Source organism: Lithobates pipiens, unplaced genomic scaffold, assembly GCF_037356315.1.
Source record: "Lithobates pipiens isolate NorthernLeopardFrog02 unplaced genomic scaffold, aLitPip1_a1.2 Scaffold_1, whole genome shotgun sequence".
NCBI classification, from domain to species: Eukaryota; Metazoa; Chordata; class Amphibia; order Anura; family Ranidae; genus Lithobates; species Lithobates pipiens.
Window position 1 is genome coordinate 157,609,265 of NW_027507685.1, and position 16,047 is coordinate 157,625,311.

Consider the following 16,047-nt stretch of genomic DNA (forward strand, 5'->3'; position numbering starts at 1 on the left):
GGAATCCCAAGCAGAGTTCTCGTCCGCTGAATTACAGAACATCTCCCCATTATGTAATAGAGATGGGGAGAGGGTGAGGTTTTCCAATTATCCAGCAGGGAAGGATTTCAGTGCAGTAGCTTAAAGGGGTTGTAAAGGTAATTTTTTTATTTTCTACATAGGTTCCTTTAAGCTAGTGCATTGTTGGTTCACTTACCTTTTCCTTTGATTTCCCTTCTAAATGTTTTTTTGCTTTGTCTGAATATCTCACTTCCTGTTTCTCCTCAGTAAACTTCTCACCATCATCCGAGCTGGTGGTTAGTCAGCCAGAACAGCTTACTGAACAGCTTACTGAGGAGGAACAGGAAGTGAGAAATTCAGACAAAGAAAACAAAGAAAAAAACACATTTAGAAGGGAAATCGAAGGAAAAGATAAGTGAACCAACAATGCACTAGCTTAAAGGAACCTATGTAGAAAATAAAAAATTTACCTTTACAACCCCTTTAAGCGTTGTCCATTAACAGATTAAGGGAATGTACTAGCTTTCTGGCAGGATTAACAAGTACGTTTCTGTACCTGCAGCATTTTTAAGGAGACATAGTTGGGGGAAAGGTGCATGTAGAGATGTACTTAAAATTGTGTTTTATACTTTGCCCTGCCATCTAACTTGGCAGTCAGGTTTAGGAAGTCTTGGCGAGGCCTACGACAGTAAGTCTAGAACAAAAGCAGCAAAAACTCTGTACTAAAAAAAATTGCAAAAATCTTTGCAATGTCACCTGGAGGGAGTGTTTCTCAACTAACTGGGGAAGTAGTATAAGGGAACTGCCCTTATTGATGGGTTTTTAAATTCAAGGCAAAGTGACAAGTTCGCTTGAAAGAACTACCCCCCCCCCCCCCCCCCACCCCAATTCTAATCATATTTGCAGCACCTTAATGCTCCATTTCTCTGTTAATAGGCAGTGATCCTATCACATAAGGGAGGGAAAGAAATCATTAATTCTGGGCAAGCTATGATAGACAGGGTTTGGACTCCTAGCTCAAACAGAAGGAATGGAGCAGAGAGAGGACACAAGTAAGGTAAGTTTCAACAGGTCATAGTTGTTCTTTCAAGAGAACTCATCATTTTCCCCTAAATGAGGCAACAGGACAAATGTCTCTATAAAGGCATATGCTCCAAGATTATCATTGTTATCCTTCCTTCACTACCTGGAGGGTGTCTGATAACTCTCTGGAACAAACATGTTTATATAATCTAACATGCAAATACTCACTTGGGGCCAGTGACTCACTAAACAGTAAGGACAGGATAAAGAGGACAGCCTGAAACTGCACTTCAAAAGTTAAGTCAGAAAAGGCAGTCTCCACAGGTCTATCCTAATAGGTTCCACTTGCAATATACTACAGCTATTGGTCAAAAGGCATTTTGCCTTTTAGTAGCCTGACATGAATAATTAGAGAAAAATTCATAAGTCTTTCTTCAGATTCCACCATGTTTTTTCATGAAGCGTTTTACTAAAAGATGTCTACAGTGAAAGCCCCACATGCTCATATAATCTAGTTGAATAGCTGCCTACTGTCAAGTTGCACTTCATTTATGAAGGTTTTGAAAAATATTCCCCATGAAAAGCTTTTCCACTAGTGCTGGGGAAAGATTTAATGGACTACTTGGTCCTTATCTACCGTCAGTCTTATATGTTTCTATGATCTGGAATATTGTGGGCAATGTACATTAATAGAATGGTTTGAGCTCACAGTCATTAAAGTTAATGTACAATCAGTATCAATTGGATTATTAGCGTCATTTGAGTCCCAAAGAATATCATCACTGTGCCCTTGATATGACATTACAATACCCAAACTAGGCTGAGTAGTCAGATCAAGAAATAATTGTGTGTGTACAAAAGCTATATCCTTGGCATGGCTTGTCTGACTAGAAAATCTTTGAGGAGAAAATAGACAATATGGAATAATACACAGTTATTACTGTTCTCCTTGGATAAGGTCGGCTTCAGGAGTGCTGAGGTATAAACCTATATACTTGGCCTAAAAAGTCCCATATTTTGCCACTGCTCTACAGAAACCTCAAGCAGGGCTTTAATCCTGTATATCATGGGTCTCCAAAACTAGGGCCCTCCAGTTGTTCAGGAACTACAATTCCTATCATGCCTAGTCCATGTTTGAATGTCAGATTTTTACAATGCCTCTTGGGACGTGTAGTTCCGCAACAGCTGGAGGGTCATAGTCTGGAGATTCCTGCTCTATATTATGGATAGTCTTAGAAATGCCCACACAATTGCATAGTAAGCTAGAGAAGCTTTTCCCAACTAGAGTTCCTCCAGAGGTTGCGAGCAGTTCCTTGAGAAATGAAAGGGATACTAAAATAATTTTTTTTTAAAATAAAAATGTATAATTCTTTCATTCGTAGCTACTAAATAAATCAGAATTCAATAAAAGTCTGATGCGCAGATAGACTTAAATATGTACTGTGAGTGCCTGGCATGAAAAAAAGATAAAAGATCAATGCAACCCAAAGCAATAACCTTTGCATAAACAATGGTATCCATGCAAGCATAATATTTCATTCAAATATGATATATTCAATATAAACCATTGTTCAATTTGTCATCCTAACTGGTAACCTATGAAACGAGGAAGTAGCATAATTAATTGCAAACACATACAAGAAATAAAACTGTAAACGTAAAAATGTAAAGCAGGTTTCTTCTGGTGTGTTTCTGAACTATTCTGCTTCAGTTTGGTGATTTTGCAGATGGTATGTGGATAATGCAGATGTAAGAACATGAGAGTATTAGATATTTTTCCGTATAACTAGAGCTATTATAAGTAATTTATTATTTCAATAAATGGCTTTGATTCCCATCCAGGAGAAAAAAAAAAAGAAGAAAGATTTTTTTTCTGTCCAGCTATCAACTTGCAGCTTTGCAAGCCATGCTGGGAAATGCATGTTGCTAACTTTAGTTGTCAATTGGCAATGCATGTTAAATGAAATTATACAGCATCTGACAAAAGTGAGTACACCCCTCACATTTTTGTAACTATTTTATTATATCTTTTCATGTGACAACACTGAACAAACGACACTTTGCTACAATGTAGTGAGTGTACAGCTTGTATAACAGTGTAAATATGCTGTCCCTTCAAAATAACACAACACAGCCATTAATGTCTAAACCGCTGGCAGCAAAAGTGAAAGTGTCCAAACTGGGCCCAATTAGCCATTTTCCCTCCCCGGTATCATGTGAATCATTAGTATTACAAGGTCTCAGGTGGGAATGGGGAGCAGGTGTGTTAAATTTGGGGTTATCACTCTCACTCTCTCATACTGGTCACTGGAAGTTCAACGTGGCACCCCATGGCAAAGAACTCTGAGCATCTGAAGAAAAAAAAGAATTGCTGCTCTACATAAAGATGACCCAGGTTATAAGATTGCCAAGACCCTGAAACGGATCTGCAGCACGGTGGCCAAGACCATACAGCAGTTTAACAGGACAGGTTCCACTTAGAACAGGCCTCTCCCATGGTCAACCAAAGAAGTTTAGTGCACATGCTCAGTATCATATCCAGAGGTTGTCTTTGGGAAATAGACATTTGAGTGCTGCCAACATTGCTGCAGAGGTTGAAGGGGTGGGGGGGTCAGCTTGTCAGTGCTCAGACCATACGTCGCACAATGCATCAAATTGGTCTGCATGGCTGTTGTCCCAGAAGGAAGCCTCTTCTAAAGATGATGCACAAGAAAGCCCGCAAAACAGTTTGCTGAAGACAAGCAGACTAAGGGCATGGATTACTGGAACCATGTACTGTGGTCTGATAAGACCAAGATAAACTTATTTGGTTCAGATGGTGTCAATCTGAAGGTACCCTGGCTATGGTTTGGGGTTGGTTCAATAAACTCTTATGGGAGCAAAGGTCACTGAAGCTTATATAGCCAGAAAAAATTCAGCAGCAACTTAAAGTGGTTGCAAACCTCAGACATGAAATATGAACAAAGCATATCCCTCTGTAGTGTGTGCTTGTCTCAATTAGGAACGCCAAGTGTTTTTTGTCTACGGTTTTGTTCCTCTGCTATCAGCATGAATCACTTCTAACACGTTTTCCTGACATAAAGAGAAAAATAGTGACAGGGGAAGGATGTCCAGCTGATTGACAGCCTCAGCTCTGTTCCTTTGTGCTTTGTGAAGGAGGGCGTGTCTCTTCCCTCCAATCAGCTGTCAGTGTTCTCCTCACTGAGGTCTGCAGAATGTAACTTCAGCTATCCACCCCCCTTTTTTTTTATAACTCTCAAACAAGTTTTTAAATTCAGAACTTGAAACAGACAGAGAAGAGAAGACTGCAGATAAACGGGTACAACTTATGTTGGAGGATTTCTTTAAACTCTGTATCACCTGAGGCCAGTCACATCATTGGGTATATGGAAGGGTTTACAACCACTTTAACTATAACTGATTAATCTGTTAGTTTTACAGCAGGGTCTGAGAACAAGGAGTGCATACTGGTATCAATTTTTGCTGCAACATTACTGAAGAACCCATAAGAAGTGCTTTGTGGATGAGAACTTAAAAGTATATTGAAGTCACAGTGTTTAAATAAAGTAGCCAGTCATGTGCAGGGGAATTAAAAAAAATAGAAATGGCCCTTGTTATCACCAGATAATTGGATTTTGTAAATCAACCAACCTGATGAAATCAAACAAGCAAGCTACGGGGAACCCCAAAGGCAATCCGGAGCCATCTGCACACCCAGAGGTCCGGTGAGCATTAAACCCTCCCTGGACCGTTTCCTAGTGCCGTCTAGAAGGCCCTGGGCCAGAAATTGGGCCAAAGATTTGCTGCCCATCCGTGGTGATATCGGGGCCGCCATAGCACACCCTGCCCCCCCCGCAGCCGCATTGTCACCTGTGCCTCCACAGGCTGAATCATCCTGGCACCTGGCGGGAAGGAAACCATAGCCCAAGTCCCTCCTCACATAATCCTGCCTCCTAACTGCGGCACAGCAGCCATTCTAGACTGTTCTCCAAAATGGCACAGACGGCGAAAGCAGCTAAGGCAGCAAAGGCGGCACAGAAATCAGCAGCCCAGCTACAGCAACAGCAGCAACAACAGGAATCACAGATCCCCTCTCCGCAGCTGGTGAGTGACACAGCCCCACCACCCACCCTGGAAACCTCTGCCTCGCACGACCAAGGCCCTGACATGACTGACATCCTGGGAGAAGGGGACATTAAGCGCCATATCTGGTCCCTCCCCACCCAGGACGACCTGGTAAGATTTGCGACTAGAGTGTAGAAAGCCTTCAAAGAGGCTCAAGGCTGATACCAACCATCTGGGAGCCAGGGTGGAGATGGTAGAACAGAGGCTGGACGAGGCATTACCTGCTATCTCTATGCTTCAGGAGAGGTGCAGCCACCAAGACCAGAAAATTGAAGCCTTATTGTGTCAGCTAGACCACTTTGAGAACCGCAGCAAGAGAGCAAATATCCGCATACGCGGTTTGCCGGAAGCTACAGCTCCTAAAGATATTGTGCCCACCCTGGAAGAGGTTTTCAGAGATATTGGGACTACCTGCCACGCCCCAATTGAGATAGACCACGCCCACAGAACCTTCAGACCACCCTCCTAGGACCTAGATAATCCGAGAGATATCATCTGTAAGATCCACAAATACACGCTGAAGGACAGGATTATGCAGAAGATGCGTGGGAGACAGTATTTTGACTTTGATGGAGACCACCTGTATTTTTATTAGGACATATCAAGACGCACTCTCATGCAACGCAGGGCCCTCTGACCCTTGCTGCAGGCCCTCCAAAAAGCTGGCTTGCCCTATCGCTAGGGATTCCCCTTTTACGTGCAGGCATCCAAAGCAGGTAAAACTGCTACACTGCGCACCAAGAATGACCTTCTGCATTTCTTGGATGCTCTGGGCCTCGGGCCGGTTGACTTCCTGGATTGGAGGGTCCCCCAGGAGCACCCACACCTACAGCTCCCTCAGCCCTGGCTCCCGGCTAGACGCAGGAGCCGCGGACGAGGACGCAGACATCCCACTTCTGCCTCCCCAGTGGGTCACCGCAACGCTAAAAACAGACTTCCTCTCTCTGACCTGCTCTCTGCACTTTAAGGAGGAGCGCTGTTGCCTTCGGTCGCAGGGATACATCCTACACTTTGCAGAGGCTCATTGTCCAGTAACATAGATGGCCTGGACTTGGAATAAACTTATCTGCACGGTACGTCACTGTGAACCCCTCTAAAAGTGCAACTGCTCCGAATAGCGAGACTGATAAAGAACTCCTACTAACGCCCTGAGAGGACACTTAGAGGATACAGCTCCAGCCCCAAACCAATAGGCATTAACTTTTGAATACCCTGTTCCCAGGTTTATTTTGCTCCCCCTCAAGTTTTGCACTACGTTCTCCAACTTTAGTTACCGAGATTTTTCTCCCCTTACACTGCCTACTGAATAAGAGATAGCGGCGGGCGGGGGTTTACCCTTGCCCCCCTCCCTCTCGTTTGGCCCGCGCTCCGCACGTAGGCCATACCTATTTAGTTTTTTTTTTTTCCTATTTTTGGAAGTGGGGATGAGCCTCAAGACCCTCTCCCATATGGGGGGCGACTCGACGCTCGGCCCCCAGATACTCCAAATTGCGATATTGTTATTATTACTGTGCTCTACGTTGAATATGTGTTATGCTCTCTTTAACCACGTTTCCTTTTTTCCTTTTTTTCCATCTCCTTCTACTGCATGCCTTCCTACAGGAATTGCCTCCGGTTCTGCCTCCTGCTCTGTGCCCATAGTCATACTAGGGGACCCTTCTACTCCTTGGCCCCCACATGGCATCGCTTAAGGTAATCTCGTACAATGTACGCGGTCTCTGCTCCCCAGGTAAACACAGCAAATTATGGTGGGAACGTAAACGCTCAGGAGGTACTTTTACAGGAAACGCACTTCACCCTTCAATCGCAACCCAAATTACAACCCACATATACAACCAGTGGTTCCAAAGTAATTCACCGGCAGCAAAATCTAGAGGCACAGCTATTACCATACACAAATCCTGCCCTTTTTAAGCCATAGAGTGTAAGGTAGACCCTCAGGGTGGATAAGTCTTCTTAAAGGGGACTATAGCGGGACAGAAACTCACAGTTGCCACGATCTATGCTCCGAACTCACCTTTTTAGATACCACCCTCAATAGTCTGATGGAATTCAGAGAAGGACCTTAAATCCTAGGGGGTGACTTTAATATCAGCCTAGACCCACAACTGGACACTTCGCACAAATGTCCCTCCCACTCAAATGTCTTTCTTAAACACTTCCGCAGATCTCTACAAACCCACCGCCTCTTGGATAGCTGGCGAGTTCTCCACCCTTCAGGTAGAGATTACAGAAACGACTCCAAAGTGCATGACGTCTATACCCGCATAGATCTGATCTGCGTAGACCACGTGACCCTGGAGCTGCTGCAGGCCTCGTCTATAGGGAACATTAGGATTGTTGCCCCAGTAACGGCGACATTGCCACATTCCACCCGTAGGGCCTGGTCGTGGCGCTTAAACTAATCCCTGCTGGACGATGTAGCAGTGGTCTCCGGGTCACAGGGGTACTGTCCCACTACTTTAAGGAAAATTACACGGAGGGGAAGAGTAGAGGGATTGTTTGGGAGGGCCACAAGGCAGTGGTGAGAGGTGAATTGATCTCTCAGGGATCCAGACTTAAGAAAGCCCGGCAAGCAGATTTTGATAAGGTACTCCAGCTGGCGGAACTTGAGCACAAACAGGACAGTGGCCCTGAGGCTCTGAGGGAACTGACGGAGTTAAGAGATTTTTTCTCTCGACTGCTGGATAGACAGGCACGCAGGCAATTGCGATACCTGTTGCATAGATACTATGAGCATGGCAATAAATGCGGCCGTATGTTGGCTAGAGCTCTAAGGAAGAAACAGGCTGTCATGCATGTACACAAGCTACGCCTCTCCTCGGATGGCTACACGGTCAGGTCCTACTATAACACCCTCTATAACCTGAACTCCACACAAACCCAAGTGAACCAAGATGCAAGACTGAAAGACATTCAAACCTATCTGACTGCATCCGGCCTGCCCCCACTTACAGACGAACAGTGTTCCACGCTGGAGGCCCCTATCACCGCCACCAAGCTAATATCCACAGTGAACTCCCTGCCTAACAGGAAGAGCCCTGGTCCTGACGGATTCACCAAGGCCTACTATAAACTCTTTCTACCCTTACTTTCCGAGCCCATGTGTAACTACCTTACCTTCATTGCGAATGGCACCACAATCCCTAGCGAAGCCCTGTTGGCCCATATCTCTGTAATCCCCAAGGAAGGGAAAGACCCTACTATGCCCCAAAGCTACAGACCCATATCCCTTCTTAATGTGGATATAAAAATATTGGCCAAGATTCTTGCGTCCAGACTGAAGCACCTGATCCCACTAATTGTCCACCCAGACCAAACAGGGTTTGTAACAAGTAGAGAGGCTAGAGTTAACAATCAGAGCAATCCACCTAATTCCCCCCCCCCCCACCTGATCCTGTCTACCAATGCAGAGAAAGCCGAACGTTGGGCCTACACACACACACACACGCTTACTTGGATTATGGCTCTGTATTCGGATCCGAATACCCAAGTCAAAGTGAACGATTTCCTTTCCCCAAGATTGCCGATCAGAAATGGCACGAGACAGGGGTGCCCCCTCTCGCCACTATTGTTCGTCCTGGTGCTGGAACCGTTTCTACGTACTGTCCGGGAGAACTCAGATATTAAGGGACTTACGGTGGGGCGTATGGAACATAAGCTCTCGGCTTATGCCGTCTATGTACTTTTCCACCTCACAGAACCCCTGATCTCCTTGCCTAACCTGATGAGGGAGCTCCAACACTTCGGGACACTTTCTAACTTTAAAATCAATTATACAAAATCTAAGATATTACCTATCCAATTGACGCCTTCCCTGACTGACAGGTTGCGTACTGCCTTTCCATTTACATGGGCCAAAGCGTCCATAAAATACTTGGGTATATACGGCTGACAGACAGGTTTGACACTCTTCCACCAACTTCCCCTCCCTACTAAAAGCTGTGAATAAAGATTTGGCCCTATGGACTAAGGCAGCCTTCAATTGGATGGGCAGACTCAAGATCATTAAAATGAACATTCTCCCACGCGTGCTGTTCTCTATGCAGATTCTACCTGTAGCCCTGCCTAAGACCTTCTTTGGCCAGCTATCCAGTCTAATATCAAATTTTGTTTGGAACAATAAGAGACTGAGAATTGCAATTAGATTGTTAAGTCGCCATAGAGACGCAGGAGATCTGGGCCTCCCTGATGCCCAAAGATACTACAGGGCAATAGTTCTCAAGAGAATACTGAACTGGCGCTTCCATACTCAATCCAAATTATGGGTCTCTCTTGAAAAATATATGGCGGGGAGAAATTTGACCTATGCGCTGTGGCTAGCATGGGAACACAGAGGTCTGTCCACCTTTACTTCCCCGCTGACGATCCAGGCCCTAAGAACCTGGGACCGACTTAATGCCAACTTGACACTGGCGTCCCCTGTGTCCCTACTGGGGGGTTACTTATGGTTCCCCCCGGGGGAACAGGCTGCTTTCTTTGGCCCCTGGGCGGATGATGGAGACGCTAGTTGTGGTAAATTAATGCAGAATGGTAAACTAATGTCCCTAGAAACTCTACGAGATCGAAGGGGGAGCTTCCCTATGGACTTCTGGCAGTATAGGCAACTCCAGCATTTTTTTTAAAACACAGGGAGACTCCATACGGGACATCTCCTCCCTCACACCTTTCAGACGTCTCTTCATAGCGGAAGAACCAATACCACACATGGTCTCTGAACTTTACCAACTGCTTAACTCTGCATCCCCCACAGTGAAGCCTGCTTACATCAGAGCCTGGGAACAGGACTCGGAGATCATTTTCAACCCTGCCCAAATATCTTGCCGCCTCCAACTTACCCGGTCCAGCTCAATTGACTCCAAGATGCAAGAAATGAACTACAAGCTACTGATGCACCGGTACTGTGTGCCGGCAGATTTAGCAAGGATATACCCATCCACATCAGATCAATGTTGGAGGGGCTGTGGTCACAAGGGCACTCTTCTGCACATTTGGTGGGATAGCCCTGCGATCAGACCTTATTGAGAGGACATTAAATCTCTGATCAAAGAAATCACAGGCATAGATATTCCTCTCCCCGATTCACTTCCTGCTACACATTCCTCCCATGCCAATGAACCAGTACAAGAAGAGTGTGCTGCCTCATTTGCTAAATGCAGCAAGTAGCTGCTCCCTACTTTCTGGAAGCGTCCGCAAATCCCAAGTAGGGAGGAGTGGAGTCACAGGGTGGGTGACATCCGGGAGGCAGAGGGGTGGATTGCCACTTCCAGGGGGGCCCCTGACCGCTTGACCGCAATATGGCAGCCCTGGAGAGTGTATATATCGGACCCTGGACACATCCCATCCAGTTTGGATGTGGCCCTCCTGGAACTGGCGGAGCCATCCCTAAAGGGACACTCCTGGGGCTTACAGATGGGGATCAGGAGCTGAGGAGACTCCAACACTCAATGCATCATTTCATTAATCATGGGCGGGGGGGACAAGATGTAATTCTCTCTCTTCACTCACCCTCTTGATCATCCAACATGTATGGAGAGGTTGATGGGGCTCCGAGAGGAGGCGGAGTTGGACGAGAGGCTTCAGGTATGCTCTAAACCACCTTTCTTTTCCCTTCTTTTTCTCACTTAACTACTTCCTAATACTTTATGACTTGAATGGTTATGGCTGCCTATTTTCAGATGGTTAATATGTTGAGTACCAGGTGACGGGTGAGGAATGGAGGAATTGGGTGGCCCAACAAGAACTGGCGGTCTGACGCCATGGGACAACCTGACTTGAGAAGGGAAATGGCACTTTGGTGCCACTATGACGCAGAACCAACAGCAAAAAGAGGACCGCTTCTCCCCGGGAGCCCTGTGATGTCCCCCACAAACTTCTTTTCCACGTAAACGTGATGTGCCTGAACTATTCCGACAGAGAGTGAGTGTATTACTTTACGAATAAATACCTGTGATCTGAAATACTGCACTTAGGTTGGCGCTGTTTTTTGTCTTCTGTTTGTATGACGCAGGCATGCCCCCCTCTCCCCCGCGCGCGGTCGTCTGGGATGCCGCCGGTAACACATGAAATACTGTGAACATTAAAAGCTGACCAAGCGCTCCACGCGTGAGAACCCCTTTCAGAAGGACAGACCTGTCCTAAACTGAACTAAATAGACTGCGGGATGGGATTACCCAGCCCAACAAACAAGTTGAACTACCATGCCGAATTTATGACTGTTAACTATTCATGTTCTTGTTTCCGCTACAAGTGAAAAACAAAATAGGAATGACTGGAGTATTACGTATCAACATTACCTAGAGCAAATGTTTACCCTCTTTGTTCATTTTCATTATTCTTTTACATGTACATAGAGATGTAATACCCTGTCCCCTATAAATAAAGATGGTTTAAAAAAAAAAATAACACACCTCTGACCTAAAACTGATGATGTGAAAAAATGTTAAAAAATTTTAGCTCATTTTTTCTAATGGACAACACAGTACAGAAGTAATGTGACTGCAGTTTTAAAGCCTATGTCCAGCCAAAATGTTTGTTTTTTTCCTGCTTTTGGATAGTTACGGTGATTTCTAATTTCTGTCATGTTCTTTTTTCTGTCTGTGACCCCCATTGGGGAGATTCTCCCCGCTCTATCCAAAATAAAATAAAAGATTTTGGCTTGAATTTAGATATTATTTGGACTGCTGTTGGCTGACAGTGAACCACACCTGCAATCCTCTTTTGGCATGATGTGTCTGAGGGGTTTGGCTGCTTGGAGTGTTGTAGTTTCAATATAGCAGCTTGACAACCATGTTATGTGGATAAGTCACTTTAGAGGCAACCTGACCTGAACTGAAACATAAGGTAATGTCAGCACTGTGGAAGGAGCGCCTTACCGGTGATTACCTATGTTAGTCTTCAAATCTGGTCTCTGTAGCTCATTGTAGCCACAAAGATTGACCCTAGCTGCACGTAGGGTTAAGATCCACAAATGAGAAGACATGTGAACCATATTAAAAAGTGATTTGTACCTAAAAAAATTAAATTAGACTCATTTTACCACCTCAACAAAATTACATACTGTAGGTAAATGGTATCTGAGGGCCTAAAAAAACTCATAACCTTCTACCAGAAAACAGGACCCTGGACTTTCTCTGGCAGGTCAGCAAGTACTATAATCAATACAATGGCACTGGTCACAAGGTCTGAGGATATTCTGGTAGAGCCAACAAGTTGGTGGACATTCTAAGGGGTGATGCTCCTTGTCAGCAGAGACCATTTGGCTGGAGGCCTCAGGGGGCTTAAGGGTCTGTTTTCTTAGCAAGAGGTACATTTTCAGACCATCAATTTTCATGTACATATAGGGGTTGATTTATTAAACCTGGAGAGTGCAAAATCCTATGCAGCTCTGCATAGAAACCAATTGGCTTCAAGGCTATTTGTCAAAGCCCAATTGAACAAGCTGAAGCGGATTGGCTACCAAGCTACCGCTGCACCAGATATTGCACTCTCCCATTTTAGTAAATCGACCCCACAATATTCACCTGAAACTGTAAGCCTAGGTCCCACATGTGAAGTGTACCAGATTCCTGTGCGAATCCCATGTGATTCTATGCAGTGTAGCTTGAGCCCATTCACTTTTGATAGCTCAAATCGCACCGCATCAAAACAATTCAAACACTTTTTTTATAGCCGCACTGGAATTGGATCGCATAGATGTTTATACCCATGCGATCCAGTTCAGGCAAATGCACTGGGTTTGCTACCTGCTGTGTTTTGTTAACTTTTAATTGAAACCTGCAGCAGATCGCATAACAGTGCAAATGCCATGCGGTGGAGAAACGCACATAATTCACTGAGTTTCCTGCACCACATCAGTGTGAACCAGGGCTAAAACGAGTATTGAAGTATAAAGACACTTTAAATCATATTAAATATATAAAAAATATTTTATACAATCTACACTAAAAAGATGATGTCAGAGCTTTGCTTTGGACAACACTTTTATTTTTTATTTTTACGTTTTTACATGAGACCCATGTTGTTAAACCTGATCAATGCACAAACGTATATTTTAGGGTATGTATTATTAACAAAATGTATACTGCAAACTGGCTGAGTTCCCTGCCAATCACATAACTCTAACATTAGCCAAAAGTGCTTAGATTCTCTGTGAGATAAACTGCTTTGAGTTGCTCAGCCTCAATCAGTCCTAGCTTACTAGCCGAATTTGGAGGGAAGGGACCCCCCTTCACATAGCACACAGGAACAGAGCTGAGGCTATCACAGGCTATGTGCTGGAGCTCCTTCCCCTGTCATCTTTTTACCTCTTGGTGTCAGAAAAACATGTCAGATGTGATTCATGCTGATAGCAGAGGAATGAGGAAGCAGACAGAAATTACTTATGCCGCGTACACACGTGCAGACTTTTTCGACAGCAAAGGTCTGACGGAACAAATCCGTCGTACAATTAGATCGTGTGTGGGCTCCATCGGACCTTTGCTGTCCAAAAATCTGACGGACTTTAGAAATGGAACCGGTTTCAAATTTTTCCAACAGACTCGAGACAGTTCGTCTGTATGCTAGTCCGGGGGACAAAAACCGACGCTAGAGCAGCTATTGGCTACTGGCTATGAACTTCTTTATTATTCTAGTCCGGTCGTACGTCATCACGTTCGAATCCATCGGACTTTGGTGTGATTGTGTGTGGCCAAGTCTGTTCAATCGGAAAGTCTGTCAGAACTCCGTCGGACCTAGTCCGTCGAAAAGTCCGGTCGTAAAACCTGCAATGAGAAAAAGTGCTAGCTGCCTGGTTGATTTTTTTTTCTTGACAATGACCTCCCCACACACATACCCATCATTCTGCTGTTCCATTCAGCTGTCATGGAAACAAAGAAAAGGTGGAAGCGCAGCCAGGCAATTACCATTTTAAGAAGGAACCATCAGCTATGTCAGCCTTAAAATGTTTCTCAGAAAAGGTCTCCTTGAAAATTCTAGTTATATATTGGAGTTCAATATGTCCCATGGCTAGTGTTTACCAGGGAATTGTGAACAGACAACCTTGCAGTTGAAACCATGAATTATAAAAGTTTACTACACATAGTGAAATGCTACAATTACAGTGAGCTGTAGGGACTCTGTTTCCTGTTTCATTACACTAGGACTGCAAAGTAGACAAGGAAAAACTTTACCGGCCTACCCATCGTGCCCCTCTTCCCAGGAACTCCAGGCAAACCCTGCATGGAAACAAAAGCAGAAGACTTGGGTTACAAGACGACAAAGGAGCCTATGTGCAGAGCCTATGTAGAAGACGCCTAGAAAGAAAAACACAAAGGAGGCCGCACTTCCACCTCCACATAAAAGGTGCTGAGAGAAGGGGCAGCGCCATAATTTCACCAGGCTTAGCCTGCATTATGCTTCACATCACAGAAAATATGCATTTAATGATGGGGATTAGAAAGACCAACAGTAACAACTAAATCTTTTCAATGACTGATAAATGAAAAATTCCCCAATATGCCAGGACTCAGATTAAAGTAGCAGTAAATTTAAACCTAATGTACAACCAAAGTTTATATTAAAAAGCAAGTAGGAACATTTACAGGATACAGAAAAAAAAATTCCAGGGAGAATCAGAAGTGAGAATACTTAAATCTGAACTCTAGACCTAACAAACATAATCTAAAGTATAAATAAGGAAAAACTTATATTTAAAATTGGATAGAATTGTGAGGGGTTGGGACCCCAAGTTAGGTTTTTATTGCTGTCTATGCCCCCATTAGTCTGCATTCACACCTGCAAATGCACCCATACTCCAACTGATCCTGTGATTAGCTCTGGAAAACATCTCTATTGAAAGCAACGGGAGGCCTTCAGCTCCTACCATATGCATCCAGGACTGATCATTTGCATGTGATCATTGTATGAAGGATTACATGCTAGTGGCCTCAATTAGCTGCGGGAGTTGGCAGCCTCCCATTGCTTTTAATGGAGCTGGCTCCCACAGCTAATCATGGGAACCCCCGCAAGTGTTCTTGCATCTAATCAGATTGCAAGTGCATTCTCAGGTGTGAATGCACCCATGGCCTGGGTTCACAATGAATGTGGGTTTGAAATTATGCAAGTTCCCCTGAACTCGCACGATTACACACCCGCATTTCACTCTGACTTCAGGTGCGATTTAAGAGACACCTGTGCGGGTTCATGCACAGATGTCTATTGAAATCGCCCCAAAGTCCCCATAAGTAGTGCAGGAACTACTTTTGGGAATCGGTGCAACGCCGCAAAGTCAGCATCGTACTGATTTGGACGGTGCTGTTGATGGAAATTCCGACAATGTTTTGTTGGCAGCAAATTTGAGAACCTGCTAGCCAAGGTTTGTTGGCGGAAAGTCAGACAACAAATGTTCGATTGTGCATACACACAGTCAGACTTTTGATTCGCGCAGAAATCACAATGCATTCCTGTGCGGTGCGATTTGAGACATTTATTTGTATGGTACGCTGTGGAAATCTCAGGACTGGATGTACAGATATACAACTTTTGGCAGGTAAAAAAGCTCTCTTCTATGCATTTCATCTGTGTCTTTAGCCTTTTGCATGGAATTTAACCTTTGTTGTAGTTTTGACGGCTGCACAGAATTACAAATCATTTGGCAGGTACAATGGATCATTTATAGACATTTTAACTGTATAGTATATATAGCTATTTGATTGGAGTTTATCTTTATGGGAACATTGTTAATGAAAGTTTTTTCTGCATTCACCTCTGCCTAAAAGTGTAAATAAAAATACAATAGGCAGCCACCATGAAGTGCTTAAACAACTGATATCATAAAACAGTCTGAAGCTGGAAGCAGACAGCAGACATTCCTATTTGGTCAGCATTACATTGCGCTTTGCTATGCACACCATGGCCCAT

At 44.4% G+C, this 16,047-nt stretch overlaps 1 protein-coding gene across 3 annotated transcripts in view; it reads right to left on the reverse strand.

Moving 5' to 3' along the window:
- The window catches only part of COL27A1 (collagen type XXVII alpha 1 chain), a 752,882-nt gene that overhangs the window by 515,221 nt on the left and 221,614 nt on the right, over window positions 1–16,047 (reverse strand). For all 3 annotated transcript variants that reach the window (XM_077478787.1, XM_077478785.1, XM_077478786.1), the window contains exon 12: window positions 14,319–14,363. In XM_077478787.1, the coding sequence (XP_077334913.1) occupies window positions 14,319–14,363 (45 nt within the window). The remainder of the gene's footprint in view (window positions 1–14,318; window positions 14,364–16,047) is intronic.